Source organism: Protopterus annectens, chromosome 13.part0, assembly GCF_019279795.1.
Source record: "Protopterus annectens isolate FY-2018-M chromosome 13.part0, PAN1.0, whole genome shotgun sequence".
In the NCBI taxonomy this organism is placed as follows: domain Eukaryota; kingdom Metazoa; phylum Chordata; order Ceratodontiformes; family Protopteridae; genus Protopterus; species Protopterus annectens.
Window position 1 is genome coordinate 438,998,530 of NC_056747.1, and position 24,224 is coordinate 439,022,753.

Here is a 24,224-nt window from a genome sequence, read left to right on the forward strand (position 1 = left end):
AGGTTTACTGGGTATTTTGCAGAAACAACAATTTTGCTTTTCTGAGTCAATCCTGAAACCGGATCAGTTATCGCAGTGTTACGGGAGAGGGGCTCCCGATACAGCTGTCCATTAGCTGCTTTTACTAGTATGTAATCAGGTGACTCTGAGTTTTCTGGCAGTTTGGAGGGATGTATTAGGGTTCGTGATGCCCCTGAGTCACACAAGAATTTGACTTCCCTCCCTTCTACCAAGAGTGTAACTTCTGGTTTTGTGTCTGCTAAATAGAGCTCTAAGCTCAATAAAGCTAAATCCAATATTTCATTTTCTTCACTATCCGTAACTTCCTGCACTTCCTCTATTTCTTCTGTCACATCATCTACTCCTCCTCTCACATTCTCGTTTGTCCTTTCTTCGCTATCCCCTTCTAGTGATTCCTGACTATCATATAGTCAGTCTTCACCCTCCTTATCTTCCGTGGTTGCCTTCTTGTTTTTCTTGCAATCCCTTGCCAAGTGTCCCTTTTTACCGCATTTGAAACATTCACCCCTTTTCTTTCGCCCTTCAAAGTCCTCTGATCGTTGATCAGATTGTTTGTTTCCCTGGGCATTTTTCTTGCCCTTTTTCTTGGACTGTACTACATAAACTTCTGCTCCATCTTCTACAGAAAATACTTGAGCTTTCTTTTTGCTATTAAAATGCCTTTCGGCATGCCTAGCATATTCAAGTAATGACTGTAACCTGCTTGTACGATGGTCTACCATGTGTTTTGTAATAAAACTGCTTATGGGTGCAATACTGCCTTTTAAAAATGCATTCTTTAACTGCTGTTCATATGGGGAATCTTGTGTTTGATCTTAAGGGACCTGCATTCCACAGTGGTTATTAAAACATTCTAATAATCTGGCATAATATCGGTCAACAGTTTCACCTTCTTGTTGGATGCATTGATTAATGCAAGTCCAGTCTGCCCTAGGCTTCCATTTCTCAGAGATGCGGTCTGTAAGACCTTTTACTCTGTTGTCTAGCTCTGCGCTGCAATGTGTGAGAGGTCTGTGTGCAGCGTCACGGGGATTCCAGTTGCCACTAATCATGTGCCGATCTGGTCCCACAATTTGTCTAACTACTTTTTCTACCTCTTCTCCGTTTAAATTATAACTCAGTCTCATTCCTTGTAAATCTTCTTAGAACTTTCTAAAATTAACTTTTGGATGGGGAACTCCCTCAGTGGCTTTCCGGATATCTTCCGGAGTCCAGGGTCTATACACTAGAATAGTTGGGTCCTGGCCTTCCTGTCCTGCCTGAGGATTAGGTACTTCTATGAGTGGACATATTTCTTCTTCACCCATAGACCGTGAATTCTTAACCATTTGATACAACTCAATGTCTCCTTTCGAGTTACCTGCCCGTGTTCGAGACCTGGTCCCGATGGGATCTCTAATAAAGAGTTTTACTTTTATAATGTCTCTATATTTTCAGTGACAACAGGATATCATGGGGGTGGACTAACCTGTTCACTTGCTTCATATTCTGGTAAGGGAGGTGTAGGTGCTGATGCCATTACTAAGTTATTGTCCTCTTTGTCTAAAAACATTGTTTTTGAATTGTTGTTCTTTTGTTCCCTACAGTTTACTTCCTAGGTCCACCTGTGTGCCTGAGGAATTCCTAATTGGCGTTGCTTTTTTACCTGACCTTTGGAATCGGTTTTGAGCTGTTTGACAAGTTTGATAAGTGAGGATTTTTCTAATTTTCCATCGAATTCATACTTATTAACCCATTTTGAATAGTATTTAATATTATCAGCGTGCTGCGACTGCATGTATTTTGCGTCTTCGGTTAACGGCGGATTTTGGGGTCTTTTTGTGCAATTATTACCCATTTTGTTCTACCCTTTTAATCGTTACGCAACTTCTCTTATTTTTTAACGTGGTACCATGGATTTTGTTAGTCTCTTCAGAATGACTACCTACCTACTCTGTTTTCCCTGATCTATGACAAGACAGTAATCTTTTCTGTCCCTGACTTGTAAAAATACAGTCTTGACAAAAACAATACAAATGTAGTCCCTGATCTAAAACAGAACCTGAGCCTTCGTGATTGATCACCTGGTTCGTGAAAACCCCGTCCTTCAGATGCAGATCAGAAAGTGGCTGGCCTCTTTTGTACAACAATTCAGTCAGAGGGCTTTTCAAATAAGAAGAACCAATGTGGTTTCTTCCCCATACGGTTTCAAGCCACCTGGCCCGTCTGATCCGAGGCGAAGTGAGGGTTTCCGGTCCGAAGGACCAATCTGTCAAAGGAAAAAACTTCAAAGACCAATTCACGTTAGGTTCAGGTATGGCACCTTTTATTACTTGCAGCAAGGAGACAAAAACATGCACATACAAGATTTTGCCTAACTACTAACAGGAAGTATGCTCTTCTTATACTGTTCTACAAAACGTTGCTTTCTATAGTTGACGTAATTAAACACAACTTTCCGTATTGTTTTACAGCAGATGTTACTTAGATTTTCTGCTGACATGACTGGATTTATGAAAAACATTTGAGAAAAACAACCTGACCTTGGGGGCTTTAGCCCGCTACAAGCTTCTATTGTGTAGTTCTAATACATGTGTTACATTTCAAGGTACTTTTCTAGCGTAGACACAAGTAAACGCTGATTGCAGTTCATATATTTTCAAGCAGTCTTTGTTCTTATTGTCAATAGCTTCTGCAGCTGTGTATTTTCTCACAGCATAAGCGGAACTCCTTGTCTAAATCTCATAACATTAATACAAGTGATACATCTATTTATTATTTTCCTGACATAAGCAGAAATTATCTGCTTCCCTGTAAATTTCCAGAGCATAAGCAAAGATTATAACTGCGCATATTTCATGACAATGCAAGATTTGAAAGCTTCTGCAGTTTGTACAGATTTATGCAGTGTGAAATAGAATAAATGTGTTAACCCTTTTCAAACGTTAAATGCACTAAGCATGTTACTAATACATACACTAATACATATTTTTCTAACAGTACTAGAAACTGTTTTCCTCTAGACAGTGAGAAAAGTTGAGTGCTGTAGTAATTTGTAGCTTATTTAGTGCTTACAATAAGTTCTGAACAAGTGCTGTGCTCAAAGAAACAGACTTGAGTGCTGAAACTAAAAAACTGGCTAGTTCTAAGAAACAAAATTAAGCTAGAAGGCTTCCCTCCAACACAGAAAGGCTTAGGGGCTTAGAACCTCACAAATAGTCCTGGACACAGCAACTCTGTATCCAGACTAGACTACCCACAGGAAAGACAGGAAACAAGCTTAGAAATTTTTTTAAGTGGAAAAAGAGAAAGGAGGAGCAAAAACTAAGCTGGTTGGCCTTCTCAAATGTTCTCTCTGTATTAGGTAGAATGAGGTAATGACACCTTAGCATCCAAGTGCTCCGGATTGTGCGGAACGCTCCGCATTTGTGATTGATTTAACCCACTGTTCCGCCTGTCGGGCACTAGGATCCGCCAGATAACACAAGCACTTAGGTCACTCCAAGGCAAGTACAAATATGCATTGTCCATGCTGGTGTGAATGACCTGAGACGTACCTCCCTGGACTACATGAAAAGAGACATAAAGGAGCTCTCTGAGCATGTAGCCCAGGCCGGTATGACCCTGACCTTGAGTAGCATCTTACCCTCACCAAGAATTGATGCCACAATATGAAGACAAGATGATCAATTTCAACAATTGGCTTAAGTACTGGTGTCATTCAAAGGGGATCCAATGCCTGTCAGCTTGGGATGATATGCTCGACAAGCCACAATGCTTCGCTAGGGACGGCTTGCACCTGTCACCCCTGGGCTTTCGGATATTGGCAAAGGCTCTTGCTACCCCCATAGTGCCTTTTTTAGGCAAGGCTCAAAGACAAACCCACCTCCATAGGTATCACAAGGGATAAGAAACTAAGAGTAATGCTACTCAATGCCAGAAGTCTAAACCTCAAGATGCACACACTCGAAACTCTCCTTAGCATGGAGAACATCGATATCTGTGCAGTAACAGAAACCTGGTTCAGGGCTCCGAGAGCACCCCAGCACTACCAGGTTATACCTCATACCATGCTTTTCGCCCCAAAACTTGGACCGAACCACAAAAGGAGGGGGAGTATCGATATTCATCAAAGATACCCACACCTCCAGGTTGGTGGCAAAGCACGAAGCATGAGAGACTATCCATGTGCAACTAACAGTGGGTAAAACTGCCTTCCAGTTTATAGCCTGCTACAGACCACCCTCCCAAACCCAGGAACCCCACTCGGCCTTCCTGAGAACACTGGAAAATATGAAGGTCTCTCCAAACACCATTATATTGGGTGACTTCAACTACCCAAACATAGACTGGGAGCATTACTCTAGCTCCAACACCCTAGCCCAAAGGTTCCTAGAATTTATAAACTCAAATGCTGTGGAAAACTTGTTACCACTCCCACAAGAGGGGAAAACATACTGGACCTGATCATCACCAACATGGGGACTCTATGTTCCAGACCAGAAGTGTATCCCTCACTGGTAAGATCAGACCATAAACTAATCTCACTGGATATTCACATCCCGACCCCACCCCCTTCCCAGAAAACCACAGTGAAAAACTTCTCTAAAGCAAATTTCACACTCCTCAAAACTGAGGTGGAATCCTTCAAAGCCCCCGGGCCTGTGGAAAATACGGCCCAGACCGCAGAATCCTTTATAAACGCATTCTATGAACACCTTCAGGAATGCATGGATCATGCGATCCCAAATAAAACCAAGACCCAATCCTCCAAAGGCAGACGTCCTGTCTGGTGGACCCCAGCCATAAACAAACTATACAATAGAAGGAGGAAGCTACTAAATGATGGAGCAAAATCCCAAAAAGGGAAGGCATCACTAATCAGTATTAGCAAAAAACTACGGGCACTCATAAAATTGTCTAAGGCCAGCTTCGAGAGAAAAATTGCTCAGGACACTAAGGATAATCACAAGGCTTCCTTTAGTTATGTTAGGAACCTGGGTGGTAATTCCCAGATATGCTCAGAATTAGTCCAAAATGACAAAAAATACACCGAACCCACAGACATTGCCAACATCCTAGCTGACAGGTTCAGTGCAAACTTCTCCCCCCCCCCCACCAAAAAGGCAAATATCTATCCCAGCAGAGTGCTGCCCCCCCTGACATCTCAGATGCTCAGGTAAGAGCCGCTCTCTCCAAAGCAAAAAACAGCATCAATGAGACCAGACGGTGTCCCGGGCTGTGTCCTACATGAACTCCAAGAAGAGCTAAACCCAAACATAAAACTACTGTTCAATCTCAGCCTTACTACAGAATATGTGCCCAAAGAGTGGCGTACAGCAACAGTGGTCCCTCTCCATAAAGGTGGTGCCTCAACGGATCCTGGAATCGCCCCATAAGCCTGACTAGCTTGGTCTGCAAAGCTATGGAAAGGATCATCATGGACCTCATAAATAAAGATATTGGGGACCTACAAACACTGGATCCTACCCAGTTCGGCTTTGTTAAGGGCAGATCCTGCCTCTTAAACCTGGTTGATTTCTTTGAAACAGTCACCAAGGCCATTGACGAGGGGAAGGTGGTCCACGCAGCCTACCTGGACCTCGCAAAAGCCTTCGATACAATACCCCACTCGGGCATTATAGATAAGCTCACCAGCTTAAATATAAACCCCTATGTCACTAGATGGATTGCAAACTGGCTCAAGGACAGAACCCACATGGTTAGAATTGCTGGAGCCATGTCAGACTCCAAACCAGTTACAAGTGGTGTCCCACAAGGCTCAGTCCTGGGACCTCTCTTGTTCGGTATATATTTCTCGGAGGTACAGGCCAACACGGAAGGACTGTGGCTGACCAAGTTCGCAGATGACTGCAAACTGGGCGCCATAATCGAATCTGCAGCCGACACAAGCATCCTCCAAAAGGGCCTCATAGAAACAGACAACTGGTGCCAGAGCCATGGCCTCAAGCTAAATGCCAAAAAGTGTATAGTCATCCCCTTTGGCAAAAACAAAGTGCCCACAAATTACCACATAGGTGGTAATCCATTAAGTACAGAAGAAGTAATTAGGGACCTGGGGACCCAAGTTGATAGCAATCTCTTATTTGACAACCACATGGCCAAAGTGGTTAGAAAAACATTTTATATAGCTCACCTAATCATGAAGGGATTCACATCTAGATCAGGGGACGTCATCGTGCCTCTTTACTCATCCCTCATCAGGCCCATAATTGAGTACAATGCCCCTTTTGGGATGTACCTTACCAGACACCTGCAGCAACTGGAAAGACCCCAAAAGTACCTCACCAAGAGGATCAAAGGGCTCAAACAGATGCCATATGGTGCCCGGTCAAAGAAACTCCAGCTCTACTCAGTGGCATACCGCTTGTGGAGAGGCGATCTGTGCCTGACGTATAAAGCCATGTCCAACCTGGAATTAATGGACATGCTGCACCTCAGAAAATCCAAATCCCATCGAGCTACGTGCTCGAGAGACTTGAACCTCAGCACTGAAATAAATAGGACATGCTGGAGGGACAGATTCATAACCCAGAGGCTCCCTTCACTCTGGAATAAAATCCCAGTCCAGGTTTGTCAGAGTCCCTCATTGACTCTCTTCAAGAGGAATCTTGATGAGTGGATGGGAGATCGTAGGTTTACCCCGGGTATCACTTCTGTGTCACTGTTAGACAGAGGCACAGTATACTAACCTCGAAAAAGGGCATAGCAAAATAAATTTAAAATGGGTAGCGAAAGCCAAACACATTATGGCTAGGCTTATAAATGCCCTAGGGCAGATAGCCTAGTATGAACCTATGAACCTATGTTCCGCATTGAACAGTGGTAGCTCCGCTTTATGAATTTTGATTGGCTTGTATACCGCAATTAAAGCAGCCAAACAGCATTGTGGTATACAAGCTAATCAAAAGCATCTGTTCCTGCACTAATCGGGAGGCATAAAACACAGCCAATCTCAAACCTGTTAATTTGTCTGCAAGTTGAGAGGTATGCCCACCTGACTGACTGGTGCAGTTACTATGGCCTCATTCGTGCATATAGGTTTTACTATTGCGGTACCACACATGAACAGTCCTCATTTATGTCATGTTTGCATTTTAGTATCCCACATAATTTATTTGTTTGTATGCTTTTGTATGGTATCCAGGAAACAGTAAGCGTAATACATATTGAGTTTCATTTTAAGTGCAACACACCTATTTAAAAGGTAGTTTCTCCATTTAGAAATAGAAGGGGTATGAAGAAATATTTTCTGCTTCTGACAGATTCATTTTCGTCAAATGTTAAAAATCATGTACTACTTTCCCAACATAATCAGTGATGGTGTCATCATTATTATTAGTCCAAGACACCTCAATTTTGTCTTGTTTGCTGAGTTTTGTAATGCTGCATTCACTAAGGTGGGCAGCAGGGTATTTGTGACTATTTTCAGTGGAACCTCCCTCCATAAGTAAAACTCTTATATGTAGTTCAGCAGTAACGATCGGCAATGACTGGGGATAATGTTAAATAAATTAGTAAATAAATGTAAATTAGCAACGCAAAGTTGTTTCCGGAATGGATCAACAAAAATGTGATGCTTTACTGACTACCGAGCAGATGTAAAGAACTTACAAATCTTAAAACAATAAAAGTGATATTATGATGCAGACATATGGATATTTTTTAAATCAGCTGCATTTACACTACGTATATTGAGTAAAGTCAATTTAAAGCAGACTAAGAAGTAAGTTTCCCAGATGTTTACTATAGTATGAAGTGCAGTAAACTTACTGTTTATGTACGTTTCAATCTATCAGTTCAATGTGTCGATTTTTTTCACTTGGTTTACCTAAACAAGTTGACATTGACAGCCAAGTACCTGATATACTCAGCTGTTATTTATTTTATTGTGTTTACATCATCAGAGAATTCATAGGTACTCAACAGCTGCTTGTCTATTGTAGTTTTAAAATTTCATCTGAGCTGATCATTGCTTGTGTTACATTTTGTAATCATCACTAAATTTGTCAGAACACCCTAAATATCCATTAGCTAGACAGAACAGACATGCTTGGGTATATTTTACAGACTTACTAATGTAATTAATATAGCTGTGCTACACAGGTTTATGTAACTATAACTATTGTAGCTTCTACTGCTTGACCTATAACTGCATTAGTATGTAAAGTTAACTAAGGTGCACATACATGGACAGCTGGCTGGCTGACTAACATTTAGGTTAATTTGGAGGCAGTGTTCCCTTGCAAGCCATAGACACAAAAAAAAATAAGACTGAACTTAACTTACTCATGACTATTGTTCATAGCATCATAGGATCAAAAAGGTGTCTGTGATTTTGCCAGAAAACTACATTTTTTATGAGGAACATATCAAAAACATGAGGCAAAAATCTGGGCATTCTGCAAAATTCTGGGCAGTTGAGAGGTATGAATTTAAGAGTGAATATGTGTGTGTGTATGCATGTGTGCGTGTGTGTCCATGTGTATATTTTGTTTGAAAGGCCATGGCCATGATGAAAGTATGCTTTTCGCGCAGTGCGAAAATAGGGTGTTCCACATTTGGCTGTTTGTCACACATTGCAATGGTCTGTGTTCCACATTGGCCTCTGAGCAGGTTGAGACCTATGAATGACACTAGACTTGTAGGACGGTCCCAGATCAAATTTACAGTAGGGGCGGGCAACTGCAAAGCCAACAACGTACCAGTAGGGAGGGAGTGTGGGAAACAAACTGCAGAAGTGTTTCTCACAGCAGAAAAGCAGCAGTGAGCCTTTAAATGAAAGTTTTAAACAGCTAAAGGAGCCTCTAGAGAAAGCTTTTAACTGCAAACAAGTTATCAGAATCAAACAACCTGACAGATGCTTAATAAAAGTGGCCAATTTCCAGTTACTACCTCACACACAGTGAAACTAGCTAGAAAAATATACAGTAGACAAAGTGCTATAAATAATTCGAAAAAAATAAGCAAAACAACAGGATATGTAATGTTATATATTATAGATCCGAGTTTGCTCGGTGTCCTTCCTTCGATTAGCTCAGTTTGAAATGCAGTACACATGTACTACAGTTAGCAGGCAAATTCAGTTCCAACTTTACCCCCCTATCACCCCCTCAAAAATACCCTGAAACTTAACCCCTTCAGCTGTAACTAGGGAGCATGTACTGGCTGCCCTCACTAAAGTCAAGAACACGGCCTTTGTGGGAAACAATAATATCCCAGGATGCCACCTGAATAGTCTTAAAATATGACTTATCAGGACCCCTGGAGTCCTTATTTAACTATAGTCTTCAAGCAGGCATTTTGCTATGTGAATGGAGGACTGCAGTGGTCATCCCCCTTCGTAAGGGAGGAGCATGAAGAGATCCTGGAAACTACAGACCCATTAGTCTTGACTAGTCTTGTTTGCAAAGCCATGGAAAACAAATATCATGGAAATTATCAGCAAGCACATAAGAGGCCTCTAGACACTGGATCCATCCTAGTTTGACTTTGTCAAAGGACAGTCATACTTGCTCAGTTTGGTGGACATCTTAGAAAAGGTCACTAAGGCAGTAGATGAGGGGAAGACGGTGCATACTGCCTACATAGAGCTGGCCTAAAGCATTTGATACAATACCCCACTTGGGCATTGTCAACAAACTTTTGGAACTAAGTATAAACCCTTTCATAATGCACTGGATAGCTAGCTGGCTCACTGATAGGATCTTGGAGGTTAGAGTTGGTGAGGCCACCTCCACAAAGAGGTGTGCACCAGTGGAGTCCTCCAGGGCTCTGTACTATGCCCACTTCTCTTTGGCATGTACTTCTTGGATGTCAAAGCCAATGTCAGAGACCTTTGGCTGATCACATTCGCAGATGATTGCAAACTGGGAGCAGTCAATGAATTCCCCCAAGTGCCTTCAGGAAGGTGTAATACAGTCAAACACTTGGTGCAAAAGCCATGGCTTAAAACTCAATACCAAGAAATGCATTATAGTACCTTTTGAGAAGTCTACCGCCCTGTGTAACTATGTCATCAGTAAAACACCCTTAAAAATTGATTCAGTAGTCAGGGATCTGGGAACTCTTGTAGATAGCAACCTAGACTTTGTCTAGCATGTGTCCAAGGCAGTAAGAAAATCCTTCTGTGTTGCTTAACTTGTAAGCAAGGACATGACAGCTATGTCCAGAGAGGTCATCATAACACTCTAGTCTGCCCTCATCAGACCCATCATAGGGTAGAAATGCCCCCTTCAGTATGTACCTGACCAGACACACACTGCAACTGGAACATCCACAAAGGTTCCTTACAAAAATAATACAGTGAGTAAACAGTGTTCTATGCTGATCACCTCAAAGCCATGTCTCTTTACTTGGTATCCTACAGACTTCTGAGAGATGATCTTTGCCTAGCAGACAGGGCATCCCTGGACCATGTTTTGATGCACCTTTTGCACATCCACAAAACAAACAGCATCCAAGCTAATAGATTAAAAGACCTAAGTTTTGCTTGTGCCATAAGTAGGATATGTTGGAAAGACAGATATGTTTCTCAGAGAATTGCAATTCTCTCCATCCATATGAAGCAGAGTTATTCCACATCTCCGTTTAGCACATCTTGGACCAATGAATGGATAATTGGAAATTCGCCCCTGGTCTGGCTGCAGTGCCTCAGATGGACAGGAGGAGTCAGTAAATCACCATTTATATAAATTAAATTTGTGGGTCACATTTGGGTTGCATGACTAGTCTTATAAGGGCTGTAGTGGTTATTAGCTTAATATACTTCTATGAGTCTAGACTCAGACCCCCCCCCCCGTACCTTCTGAACTCAGTGGTTAATGTGATTGTCGTGGCACCATTTGTTCATCTCTGGATGTGGTTGTTGCAGTAAAGGTTGAAATGTTAGTTGTTATAATGTCAACACCTGTATGGATCTTCTCCTAGTTTAAAATCCATGTCCTTGAGCTTTGGAGAAGACTATTCCTATTGTTCTGACTGTATGTCTTCACTTTCTGTAGCTGAACTGATTGTAGGTTTTGATAACAAATACGTAGCTAGTGGCTGGAGAGCTTACCTCAGTTCCTTCGTAGTTTGGGGGGAACTGTCCAGGAGATGTCACTTGACATCACCCTGATGGATCTGTTAGCAGTGTTGCTTGCTGTCAGACCTCTCTGGGAGGAGTTGAGACCAGAGCCCCCCTTTGCTGTTGTGTGTCAGTCTGTGATGCATCACACAACCAAAGATAATTGGACATTCTACCTCTTCTGTAGAGAGGTGATGCATGTCTAGGAGTGGGCCATAGACAGAAGCTTCACCCTTACAATTCAGCAAGGAAGGGAAGAGATGATAAATGAGGCTTTCCCTCTCCTATGGCAGGGGAAAATTTGTAGCTTTCTATCTTTTCCTGTGATTCTCTACCTTATTACGGAATGCAGAAAAGACTACAGTTTATTTTCATCAGCCAGTGTAGATTAGAAGGGTATGCTTTCAGGCTGTCAGGTCTCAATGAAAACTGTAGCACCGCAAGTGTTCCCCTTCAAATTTGGGGTACCACTTGGCTCAACCTGAAGGTGTGATTCATTGTTTAGATCCTCTGTCCCCTACTGATCTTCCTGCTGGGAGTATTGGAGATGATTGAAGCTACCAGGAAGTCTCAGAATTAGTCACATAATGGATGATGATCTCAATCTGGTTGAGAGTTCTCTCATTCCTTCCTGAGTTGGATAGTTTGCAGATGATTAACATATTTGAGACACTGATTTGTTCTCCATCACATAGTGGTCAAGGGTATATATATTTGGCCTTTTTTTACCCGTTATGATCTCATTGAGGGCAGGATTGTGACATAGCAAAATCTTGGCAGGCAACTTCTTAAAGCAGTTCATTTGTGCCAGTGTTTATAAAACCCTTTCCTTGGAAATTGAATTTCATAAGTTACAGACTTCTACTACATTCAAGCCTGTTGGTTCTTTGACTGTGAAGTTTGTCTTGCAGATTGTTAGTTTGTCACTCCGAAAGTAGTTTGCTTTGTGGTTGTCACTTCTGCTTACAGAATCTTGTAGCTTCTGGCCCTTATTTTTATGAAACCATTTTTCACCTTTCCCAATGATTGGGTATTTCTTAACACTAATCTGTGTTTCCTCCTTAAATTAATCTGTATTCTGCCATCATTTATAGGATAGTAACCTCTGATTTCAGGTCAGCCCTGTATGGAGAATTTTCCAGTAAATGCCAGCTTCTTCATACTCTGCCCCATTTCTTTGTTACCATAACTCTAGGGGCTTGGTGAAAATTCTACCCAGAAAGCATGTTTACATTTGGAGATGTGTTTTGCTTTATATGGGGTTGTGCTCTTTTCAGATGAATTTAGCATTTTATGAATTACTTTGTCCTTTCCTGTTAGATTTAATTGCATTTACTTGCTAGGAGCATTCAGAATGCCTTCTGCATGTGTATTGGTGAAGGAGAACTAGAACAGGTAGGATGGAGGAGACGGGGGTGTATCTGGCAGCCTGGGAATAATTTCATGTGATAGGGAGACCCAGTATTGGAGAGTAGTTTATCAAGTCAAGGCAGATGGATCCCTTGTAACAGATCTGGTGTTACTGTAAGTACCCTTAACTTTTGTGTTTGTCTCCTTTACTCTTCAGAGGAAGGGAGGGCTAGCAGTTACCAAGCTAACCTCTTGCATGTCCTTTAACTGTGTCTGTTTTGCCACCAGAAAACACTTTCTAATGGGCAGTTCATTGACATAGATTGCTTTATATAGTGTGTGGCCACTTTTGTTTGCTTCAGGATAGTCTCCATTACAGATGTTTATGCCACAGTCATTAGACTTCTATCTGTACTTTCACCAAACATTATTTCTTGCACCATGACTCCAGGCTTCTTGTGGCATTTGGTGTTACAGTATTTGACTGCTGAGCTTTTGTATTTTCGACTTTAACTGACCCCAGCCTCCTGCAAGGTTTATTGATTCTAGCTGTGTTCTCAAAATTTAATTTACTGCAGTGACCTGGCCTTGTGCATATTGTCAAGGCATACTGTTGAAGAAGCCACATTCCCTTGACATTAGAAACAAAAGAAGAAAAAAGATGCAGTTGAGAATGGGTTTGCAGAAGGTAAAGTACTAATTGTTAACCATCTGCAGTGGTTTATCTTAAAGATAATCTGGTACTGTATATATTTGTTGATTGTCTTTTGTAAGTGGTGGTTAGTGAAGATTGATATTGAATGTATTTTGAGCTCTATGTAGGGCAGATCAGAACATTTCTAATAAATTTAATTACATTGAAAATGTTAGCCATATTTCCTTTTGCCATTACAATTGTAACTTTATATAAAGAACCTTTACTGATGAGGTGACCGAGTAACTGTTCTGTTTTTAAAATAGCTTGAGTGGAGCTTCACCTTTCCTGGGTGAAACAAAACAGGAGACCCTAGCCAACATCTCAGCAGTTAACTACGATTTTGATGATGAATATTTCAGCAACACCAGTGAACTTGCTAAGGACTTCATTCGAAGATTGTTGGTTAAGGATCCCAAGTAAGTAAGGCTTCTCAGACTACTCTATTTTCATTATATGACCTTGGCAAATTGGTATACAAAAGCATATTCAGCCCCTGGCAACTGTTCTGCATGGATACTTAGTAGAAGGGAACATATGAGTAAAATTAATTCTGCATATGTCAAAATGCTCTGCTCCTGTTTTCTTTTCTGGAAGGCTGGTGCCCATATTTGTTAATAATGCCCTCTGATTATTATCCCTCATGTAACTCAGGCAGGGCTGCACATTTGTGCCATATGTTGCGAACACCCTTAGCTTTATCCCCTTTTTTTGCTATGCCATTACCTGTGATAATTTGACTGGCAGGATTGTATCAGAGCCAGCCTTGCTTCTTTCCTGGATGATGAAATACATTCCAGATGCTTTTTTTCTCTCACCTTTCTGCTAACACTGATTCCTTGTATTATGCATAAGTCTTAGTTAGTAGGGTTGCTCTTATGGGTTCTCCTTTACACTCTCTATGTCCTGTAATGGGGACTTTGAGAACATCAAGGTTCTTATTCCTAAGAAGAATAAGGACAGTGTGGTCTTTCATGTGTACTCACTAGATGGCCTTCCTTTAGAGAAACGTTCAGGCTTATGAATTGTACCATGGGATATCTCAATAACTATATGGGGGAAAAAGAGGAGTCTTTGGCCATTTGTTGGCTCCCCCCCCCCTGTTGAAATGGTGCCTATGCTCAGGGATGCTATTAATTTAGGTTGGATGCACCTAGATATTGCTTTCATGGCTCTCAGAAAGACAAGCATTGTCTGCAAAGCCAACAGCTACATAGAATGAGTTTCTGACCAGACGTACGAGAGCAAACACTTCTGTGATCTCTGTAGTTTTGCTTAGGTCTCAGACAACAAAGCCTTGCCACTTTATAAGGCCAAGGTATGCAAGAAGGTACTTTCTTCATCTTCTCTTCTGAGGTTTAGATCCCATAGCTATCTGTCTTTAGCTGTACAGTTTCCAGTCCTTCTTAGCGGACATGGCACCAGAAAAGCTTTCAGTCCTGTTCAAGTCAGGGAGCAAGGACAAGCTGGTCAGGATATGACTTCTTCTGTGAGTTAACACACATCTCACTATAACTTTGTGCTGATGACATGAGTATGCCAGCTGTCTTAAGAATTTGTCTGTACAAGCTGATCATTGATGCATCCTTCTGTGGCTGGTACTCTTCAGTCAGCCCTTCTAGAATCCATTTGAGACATTTCAGAAGAGGAAGCAGGCTCACGTTTTTTTAGGAATGTTATAACCCCCATTGCTCCCCAAGTTTTTAGGCCAGGCCATCTCCCAAGGAAGACTCAGCATCAGACATGCCCTTTCACGGCTCACCTCACCTTTACCTTTGTGCTGGCCACCTCTCCTAGGTATGGCATATCTGCCAGTCCAGAAGCTGTATTCCTAGTGTCAGTCCAGGAATGGAATTGCAACCAAAAATAACTCTAGTGACAAAATAATATTAAAACTTTAATAAAAGATTGTGTTTTTGTTCAATTAGAACTTCATCAGCATCTACTATTGTGGTTACAAGTTAAGTGCTTCTTCTGTTTGTGTTTTTTGCCAGTATTATATTGTGGATATGAGAAACATCTTTTGTTTCGAACAGTGATTATTGGAAGTCTATCAATCTGTACCTTGGGTACCTTGACAGTATACTAATTTTTTAAGCTGCCGATATAGATTCTTTGAATGAATTTATTGGATATATAAACAATACAATACATTTTTTAAACTTTACTAATAGTTATAAGTTTGATCAAATAGATTTTCTGGATACTACTATAAAAAAGAATAATTCTCAGGGTGGATAGGAGTCTAATATTTATAGAAAATGGACTTTTTCAAATGTCTTTCTACATTATAATAGCTGTCATCCTTGGCAAAAAAGGAATTCAATTAAGGAACAATTTGTCTGTCTAGATTAGTATCACAGGATGACTTTTTTGATAGATGGACTTTTTCAGTAGCTTATTTTTTAACAAGAGGATATTCTATAGACATGATTAAAAGGACTGTGCAGATGAAGTAAAAATGTTGAGATGGGAAAGCAGTTTTAGACAAAGGACTATTCCCCTAACAACCTAATATTAGTGAAGTCAAAGACTACACAAATGCTATGGTTTTGTCTTTCAGAACTAGCAGATCTGTTAATTGAAAACTGGAAATTTATGATAGTTATACAACTTGAAAGACAAATTAGGAGAATATCCATTTGTTTATGAAAGGGGTGAAAATACTAAGGATATTGTTGAAAGGGGTAGGATTTTGAGTGAAAGACATGGTATGACAAATGCAGCCCCCATAGTCAGTGCAGATTCATCTATGTTGGGCCAGATGTTATGATTTATTCTTACCCAAAACTGCTTACTAATAAATGGTAGGTTCAGCTGTAATAGATCAGATGTTTATCTAGTGACTTGCCTTACATGCTTCACATTTTATTTAGGAGAAACTGAAAGGCATTTAAAAAACAACATTTATGAACATAATGTAGCTATTAGGAAAAGGAATAAAAAAATTCTTTGTATAAACATTCACGTAGATGTTCTGATTTAAAAAAAAAAGTGTTTTTATAATAGAGAAGGTATTTTATGCATTTATCTAGGTTTGAGTAAAACTCGATTGTGAAACTGATGCATTTATCTAAGTGGGAATAAAACTCGATTGTGAAACTGATTGCTATGTCAGCTTGTGAACTGGTGCTGTCATGGGTGACATGAGATTTAAGCATATAGTTGTGTGAGGTTTGCCTGCCTGAAGTCATTAAACTAAAAAGTCTTTTTTCTTGAGCTTTGGAGATTTTGAAAACAAATGTTACAAGTTTATGGTTCAGCTTAAGTCGAGAAGGAGGTACCATGGGAACTGTACATGTAGTGGCTGTATTTTTGAGGACCATATCTAGAATATTATGTCCTTTGGTGAGCTTATCAGCCATCTTGTTAATTAAGTCAAAGCACTTCTCTGAATACTGTATATTAGTGGTATAGGTGCTCCAGTTAATTGTGGGGGTAGTTAGTCTCCCAAAATAATGGAGTTCTTGTTAATGTGGAGATACCTTGACTGAAAGCAGTGTTGCATTATCCTTACCCAGATGGGTTTTCACCACTGACATCCAGCCAGGGTACAAAAGCTTAAACCTTCCCTGGTCCTTACGTCTGACATATGACCTCAGCTTGCAAGCTTAGAGATGTATAGACAGATGCAAGTGTAAATCCCCAGACTGTCTCGCCACCAGCCCATATGCAGGTCTTGCACCTGTCAGTCTCATTTTTGTATGACCATTGGTACTGTTAGCTTTTCAGATTCAGATAAGTGTCCTGTTGGGGAATCTTCCTTGTTGTCTATAAACTGTTTTGCTGTATTTTGTCAGATGTCAGCTAGGAGGGTAAGTGTGAGTGTGGTAGGCAAATTCCCTACCAATTACTCCATACCCAATGTCTTTTCTGGCTAGGTGCAGAACACTATTATAAAGCTTGCTCCAGTTGCCAGTCCTTTTTTGCCAAGGCTTTTCAGTCATGTTTGTCTTTGCTAAGCACTTCCTTGGAGACGCAATGACTGAAGCTTCTGGCCCTTTTAAAGATGGTGGGCCCAGCTACACTGGACGTATCTAGACTGCATAAGAATAAACTTATAAGGTCTGAGCTTGACACTCCATTTAACCAATCTGTCATGTACCTGCAAGGGTTACAGAACCTGCGGTACATCTGACTCTGTCTTAGGCACCCTTCATTTCCACCCCATAGGAGGCTGGGTATAGTGTCAGAGGACAACACATCTGAAGAGACTATTACAGTTACTGAGAAGGGGAAACTGTGAATCATCATTTTAGAGTGAATAGAAGGCATACCACAGATTCTAGTTAGGGAAGAGATTTCAGCAAGCTGGTTGAGGAACATCAGGGTGGGAACTTTGTTTTTTTGTGTTCAAGTGGATGTTACTCCAAAGAAAAAGTGACAGAAATTCAAGCATATCGTCTCTTCTCCCAAGAAGACTGAGTGTATGGACTTTTCTTGGTGTATGCTTCAGGCCATTAGTAGTCTTAAACTGCCTTCAGTTACAGCCCCCCCACACTTATCCCACAAAAGGTTACTGAGGAGTCTTTTTCCTCTGATGAAGAAGAGGCCTCAGGTTTTGATGACCATTCATTAGGCTATTATTTCACTCTGCTGGTCACGTTCCTTCAGATGATAAGGATTCTATTTCACATGATTTCCCTGTGTAAGAGGCATTTTTGAGGAGATTACTTTAAATATGATGAAGCATTTTGAGTGGGATTCTAGGCAAATTTCTAATGCCCCCCTCCCCTGTCCTTCCAGTCCTAGAGACCTTTTTGGATGCTTTCAAATCCACCCCTTTAGTTCCTGACGCGCAACCTCCTGCTATCAAAAGGCCAGACCAATTCCACAAGGCCCAGAGGACCATAAGATGTCCTTGCATTTTACTGATGCAGCATTCATTATATTAGAGATCCCCTGCCAAGGACATCCTGACGTCTGGCTAGTATACCAAAGCCTTTAGTTTGCTTTAAGGTACACCGTACATTACACATATGCTCTTTGTGTAGTGTAGGGCATAAAGGTGACATTTGGACATGCTGTCTTCAGAACAACTCTTGATTGTTGGTCTACCAAGCTGTTACAGATAAGTGCCCTGTCGGGGTTCTTTTTTTACTTATCTTTCTTTTGTATTGTTGCTTGTTGGGTTTCATATCATCCAAGAAAGGTAAATGCAGGGTGGAGACAGATTCCCCGTAAGGACTGCCACGAACAGTGTCTGTTTTGCCTTGGCATCTTGCACGACCGTATGTCCTGTTCCATCTGTCAAGCCTTTGTACCTAAAACCCTTTGTAGTAGACTCTCTTCTTTGGTGCTTTACCTTGAAAACCAGTGTCTTAAGCATCTTGCGAAAGACGAGATGGAGGGAACTTCCCACTCTGAGGGACAGCCGTCATTGAAGAAGGCCAAGAAGCCTGGGCCAGAATCTTCTGTTGCTCAGCCTCTGCTGGACATCCCTCCTGAGGTGAGTGAATGCCAGAGATTCGCCTGGCTTTCATTTATTTCCTCTGCTGTGACCAGGTTGGAGACTGGCAGAGATCTGACTTAAAGCACATCCAAGGAAGCATTGCAGATGTCCTTTACGGATGTTCAGGGGGAAGCACGGCTGATTATCTCCGAGGGGCCTATGGGTGTTCCTCAAATAGTAGTCGAAGTTGTCCCTACTACCATTAATGAATGCCATCCTGTGTCAGAGCCTTCCAAATTTTATTAGGTGGGTGTCCCATTGAAGAAAAAGCACAAGATTAAACATATTAGTCCTGCTCCTAAGGATCCATAGAGTGAATGGCAGGCCTTCACTCGGGGCTTGTTTAGTGCTTTGATGGCTTTGAAACCTCCTCAGGGAGTTTCTGTTCCTGCCCCCCCCCTCCTCTGTGTAGATCAGGGTGTGTGTGTGTGTGTGTGTGTGTGTGTGTGTGTGTGTGTGTGTGTGTGTGTGTGTGTGTGTGTGTGTGTGTGTGTGTGTGTGGTGTCTTTAAGACGCATTTTGAAGTGAGGGCACGTGTATAAAAATAGAGAGCATGTGCAGGCAACAGTGCTATTTTGAGTGAACAGCCAGTGTTAACATGTATTGAGTGCAGTAGTCAGTCTGTTTATTAGTTTAAGTTACTAAGCCTCAGTCCTGATGTGTTCATATGTAATAAAGCTGCTTAAACTGAACCCACAGATGTTGTCTACTCCATCCTGACTAGATGAGCGACATGGTACCAAAGCAGGATCCAGAAGTCAAGCCATGAAGTGTGCCACTAGAAATGTAGGAATATAGTAGACTGGATCATCCCAACCTGCTCAAACGATACAAAGCCAGAAACAAATTTCAGGTGCTAAAACTTGCATAAATTATTTATTTTGTGAAGAAAATGATGTGAAGCATTTGCAAAGCACAAAACACATTATTAATCAAACCAAATGCATTACTGATTCAACAAAATGTCAAAACTACATTATTTGATAGTTATTCGAAGTATAACTTTATGAAAACATTCAGAATTACTTTTGATCTGCATAATGAGCATGATAAACATAAAACAAGCACAAGAATGGTATAACAAGCATGATAAAAGTCAAATGAGCATAACAAGCATAATAAAAAGGCAAAACAACTATTTTTAGTAAACAACCACATTTTTCGATATAAGATACTATTTACCATAGCTGGCCTTAGGCAAAGGCCAACTAGGCAGCCGCCTACGGCGCCGCTGTAGCAGGGGTGCTTTTCCAGTATTTATTTGGTGTAGGTAGACCAGGAATGGGGCACCTGGGTGGTGTGGGGGGCGCCGTGGAGCCCTTTTGCCTAGGGCACCAGCTGACCTAAGGCCGCTGCTGCTATTTAGCATTAATTAAAGCTATTTGAAGTATAGCTAGAGTTGTTCGAAGTATCTCAGAGTGTGCAAAGGGTTGCAGTGTGTGCTTTATTACACTACAATTATTTCAAAGAGTTTACTGTGTGCAAAATACAATTATTTCGCAAAGTACAGTCAAAGTACGGTTATTTCACAAAGTGCTGTCAAAATACAGTAATTTCAAAAAGTTTCTTGTGCTATAGGGAGTTGTTTCGCAGAGTACAGTCATTTTGAGAAGTTTCCTATGCTGCGGACAGTTGATTTGGAAAGTTCAGTCAAACTACAGGAGTGTTTCTTATACTATACAGAGTTGTTTCTTGGTCTACAGAGGATTATTTTACAATGTGCAGTTATTTCGAAGAGTTTGCTGTGCTGTTGAGCATAATTACAAATTTCTGGTATATATGTGTGTATATTTGTACATAATTCTGAGAGTCTTTATTAGTGTGTGTTGGCATGGCAGAAATATTTTACAGACCGTCTCAGCTTGTGTTTGATACTAATGTTGCAGAGAACTGGAGAGTATTTCAGCAGGAGTACTACATTTTCATACAAGCAATTTTTTCTGAAAAAGATGCACATATAAGGGCGTTTATTCTGCTTAATCTGTCTGGGTCAGAAGCTATTGAATGAGAGCGTTCATTTGTGTATGCACCAGCAGTGTGTTTAGAAGAAGGGGAAAACTATCATATTGTTGTACAAGCTGAATCAAGGGAGGACCCTGAGTTTTTGAAACGTAAATTCAGAGAAATGTGTACCTCTCCAACAAAAATGTTACATTGGAGAGGCACTTATTTTACACAAGAGACCAAAAGCCAGAGGAAACTTTTCTGTTTATATTACTGACTTGAGAAATGAGGCTAAAACATACATATTTTGTGATTTGAAAGATGAATTGATGAAAGACAAGCTTGTGTGTGGTTGTAATAATGCTGCAGTGAGAGAGATTTTGCTTTGCGACGGTGATTTAACATCGAGCAAAGCTGTAGAGATTTGTTAGATGCATGAGCTTACAGAAAGACGCACCAATTATCTTGCAAGTGATAAGAGCACGGTTTTCAGCAGCCTCTAGAATAAACATAGACAGTATGCAGCATGTGGTTAATAGAAACAGGCTGAAGCACAGAGTGGCTGCTACAGCCCCTGCAGGGTTTCCAGGGAAGACCCCTACCTTTCCAGCAAGTTCTACAGCTAGCTTAATAAAAACAGATGTGCTTAGTGCAGCACAGGGGTGAGTAGCAAATCCAAGCCAAGATTTAGCTGCAGTTGTGGTGCCAGTCATGAGTCTAACAGAGAAAAGTGCTTTGCATTTAGTTAACAATGCCTCAAGTGTAAAAAATGAAATGACTTGCAAAAGCTTTGCAAATCAAGCAAGCCTCATTCATTTATTAAGAATGGTTATTCAGAAAAGCAAGTTGATCACACAGATAGCTGCAACTCTACTTTTTATGTAGATGGTGTATCGGTGGTTGATGAAAAGGTTAATGCAGTAGATTTGTTGGTCCTGTACTGATTAGTGGTAAACCCATAGAGCACAAAGTGGACACTGGTTCAAAGTGCAATGTTATGTCAGTAGAAACATTTGCTATTGTAAGAGCTGTAGAACAACTTAATTTGGCCAATTATGCAAAACTTGTTGCTTATGGAGGTGAAGAAATTCAAACTGAAGGCTCAGTAGTGCTTTCATGTTACTCTGCCGGGGACAATTACAGCTTGCAGTTTTATGTAGTCAAAAGACCAGTACAGCCATTATTAGGTCTCAGAGACAGTTTAAAAATGAATCTGCTTTCATTAACCAAAGAAGTCCATCATGTAACCACACGTTCCAGTTTCACCGATGCTATTTTCTCTGAGTATGCTATTTTCTAAGACAAGCTATGCAACCTTCCAGTTGTATACTCCATGAAGTTAGACCCAGAGGTCAGTCCTGTGGTCAGACCAGCAAGAAGAGTTCCAGTAGCTATGCAGGACAGAGTCAAAGTACAGTTAGATAAAGTGGTGCAGCAAGGAGTGATTTGTCCAGTTACAGAACCAACTGAGTGGGTGTCTTCCATGGTAGTTGCTCATAAGAAAAGTTCGGATGAAATCAGAATATGTACTGACCCAAGAGACTTTTACAAAGCATTAAAGTGACCCCACCATCCTATGCGTACAGTTGAGGAAGTTGCTGCCACATCAAAACTGGTGAAACCAGTCAGGAGGAGAAGGTAACCTCACACAACACAATTCCAGTATCACATAGTCCCACCACATTAGCGAACCAAACACATAAATACACAAAAACATACTTGGAGGCTCTAAATAAAAATCTACCTAAGCAACAGAGACCTCCAAAGCAGACATCCAAGCAAACGCTACCCCAAAACAAAACACGCACAACACATATCCCACAAAGTCAGTGTGCCAAGCAGCCACAGCCCTTAAGGCTGAATAACACACCTGATACTCTTGTAATAGGTGACTCTATTGTCAGACACACTGACGTCCCGCTCACCAGGCTGAATAAAGAGAAGGTCACAGTGAGCTGCCTGTCGGGCGCTAGGATCCGCCACATAACGCAAGCACTCAGGTCACTCCAAAGCAAATACAAATATGACTCAGTCATTGTACATGCTGGTGTGAATGACCTGAGACGTACCTCCCTGGACTACATGAAAAGAGACATAGAGGAGCTCTCTGATCATGTAGCCCAGGCCGGTATGACCCTGACCCTGACCTTGAGCAGCATCTTACCCTCACCTAGAATGATGCCACAGTACAAAGACAAAATGATCGATTTTAACAATTGGCTAAAATTCTGGTGTCATTCTAAGGGGATCCAATGTCTGTCAGCCTGGGATGACATGCTCGACAAGCCACGTTGCTTCGCTAGGGACGGCTTGCACCTATCACCACTGGGCTTTCGGATATTGGCAAAGGCTCTTGCCACCCCCATAGTGCCTTTTTTAGGCAAGGCTCAAAAGTCAAACCCACTTCCATAGACAGCACAAGAAACAAGAAACTAAGGGTAATGCTGCTAAACGCCAGAAGTCTTAACCTCAGGATGCACGCACTTGAAGCTCTCCTCAGTATGGAGAACATCGATATCTGTGCAGTGACAGAATCCTGGTTCAAGGCTCCAGAGAGCACACCAGCACTACCAGGTTATACCTCATATCATGCTTTTCGGCCCCAAAACCTGGACCGAACCACAAAAGGAGGGGGAGTGTCCATATTTATCAAGGATATCCACACCTCCAGGTTAGTGGCATTGCACGAAGTATCGGAGACCATCCATGTGCAACTAACAGTGGGCAAGACTGCTTTTCAGTTTATAGCATCCTACAGACCACCCTCTCAAAGTCAGGAATCCCACTCGGCTTTCCTGAAAACATTAGAGAACATGAAGATCTCTCCGAACACCATTATATTGGGCGACTTCAGCTACCTAAACATACACTGGGAGCACTACTCAAGCCCCAGCACCTTAGTCCAAAGGTTCCTGGAAATTATAAACTCAAATGCTATGGAACGACTAGTCACCACTCCCACAAGAGGGGATAACATACTAGACCTGATCTTTACCAACATGGGGACTCTATGCTCCACACCTGAAGTATATCCCTCATTGGTAAGATCAGGCCATAAATTAATTTCACTGGATGTCCACATCCCGACCCCACCCCCAGCCCAGAAAACCACAGTGAAAAACTTCTCAAAAGCGAACTTCTCACTTCTCAAAACCGAAGTGGAATCCTTCAAGGCCCCAGGGCCAGTGGAAACTACGGCCCAAATTGCAGAATCCTATATAAACGCATTCTACGGACATCTCCAGGATTGCATGGATCATGCTATCCCAAACAAAAACAAAACCCAAACATCCAAAGGCAGGCGTCCAGTCTGGTGGACCCCAGCCATAAATAAACTGTACAACAGAAGGAGGAAGATACTACATGATAGAGCAAAATCCCTAATAGGGAAGGCATCCCTGATCAGTACTAGCAAAAAATTACGATCCCTCATAAAATCCTCCAAGGCCAGCTTCGAGAGAAAAATTGCTCAGGACACTAAAGACAATCATAAGGCTTTTTTCAATTATGTTAGGAACCTGGGATGCAACTCCCAGACTTGTTCTTAGTTGATTCTAAATGACAAAAAATACACTGAACCCACAGACATCGCCAATATGCTGACAGACAGGTTCAATGCAAACTTCTCCACCCCCCCCCCCAGAAAAAAGAGCAAGTATCTATCCTGGCAGAGGGCTGCCTCCCAAGTATCTCTG

At 41.5% G+C, this 24,224-nt stretch overlaps 1 protein-coding gene across 1 annotated transcript in view; it reads left to right on the forward strand.

Moving 5' to 3' along the window:
- The window catches only part of DAPK3 (death associated protein kinase 3), a 923,922-nt gene that overhangs the window by 812,332 nt on the left and 87,366 nt on the right, over nucleotides 1-24,224 (forward strand). The window contains exon 7 of the mRNA XM_044054084.1: nucleotides 13,400-13,552. Coding sequence (XP_043910019.1) covers nucleotides 13,400-13,552 — 153 coding nt within the window. The remainder of the gene's footprint in view (nucleotides 1-13,399; nucleotides 13,553-24,224) is intronic.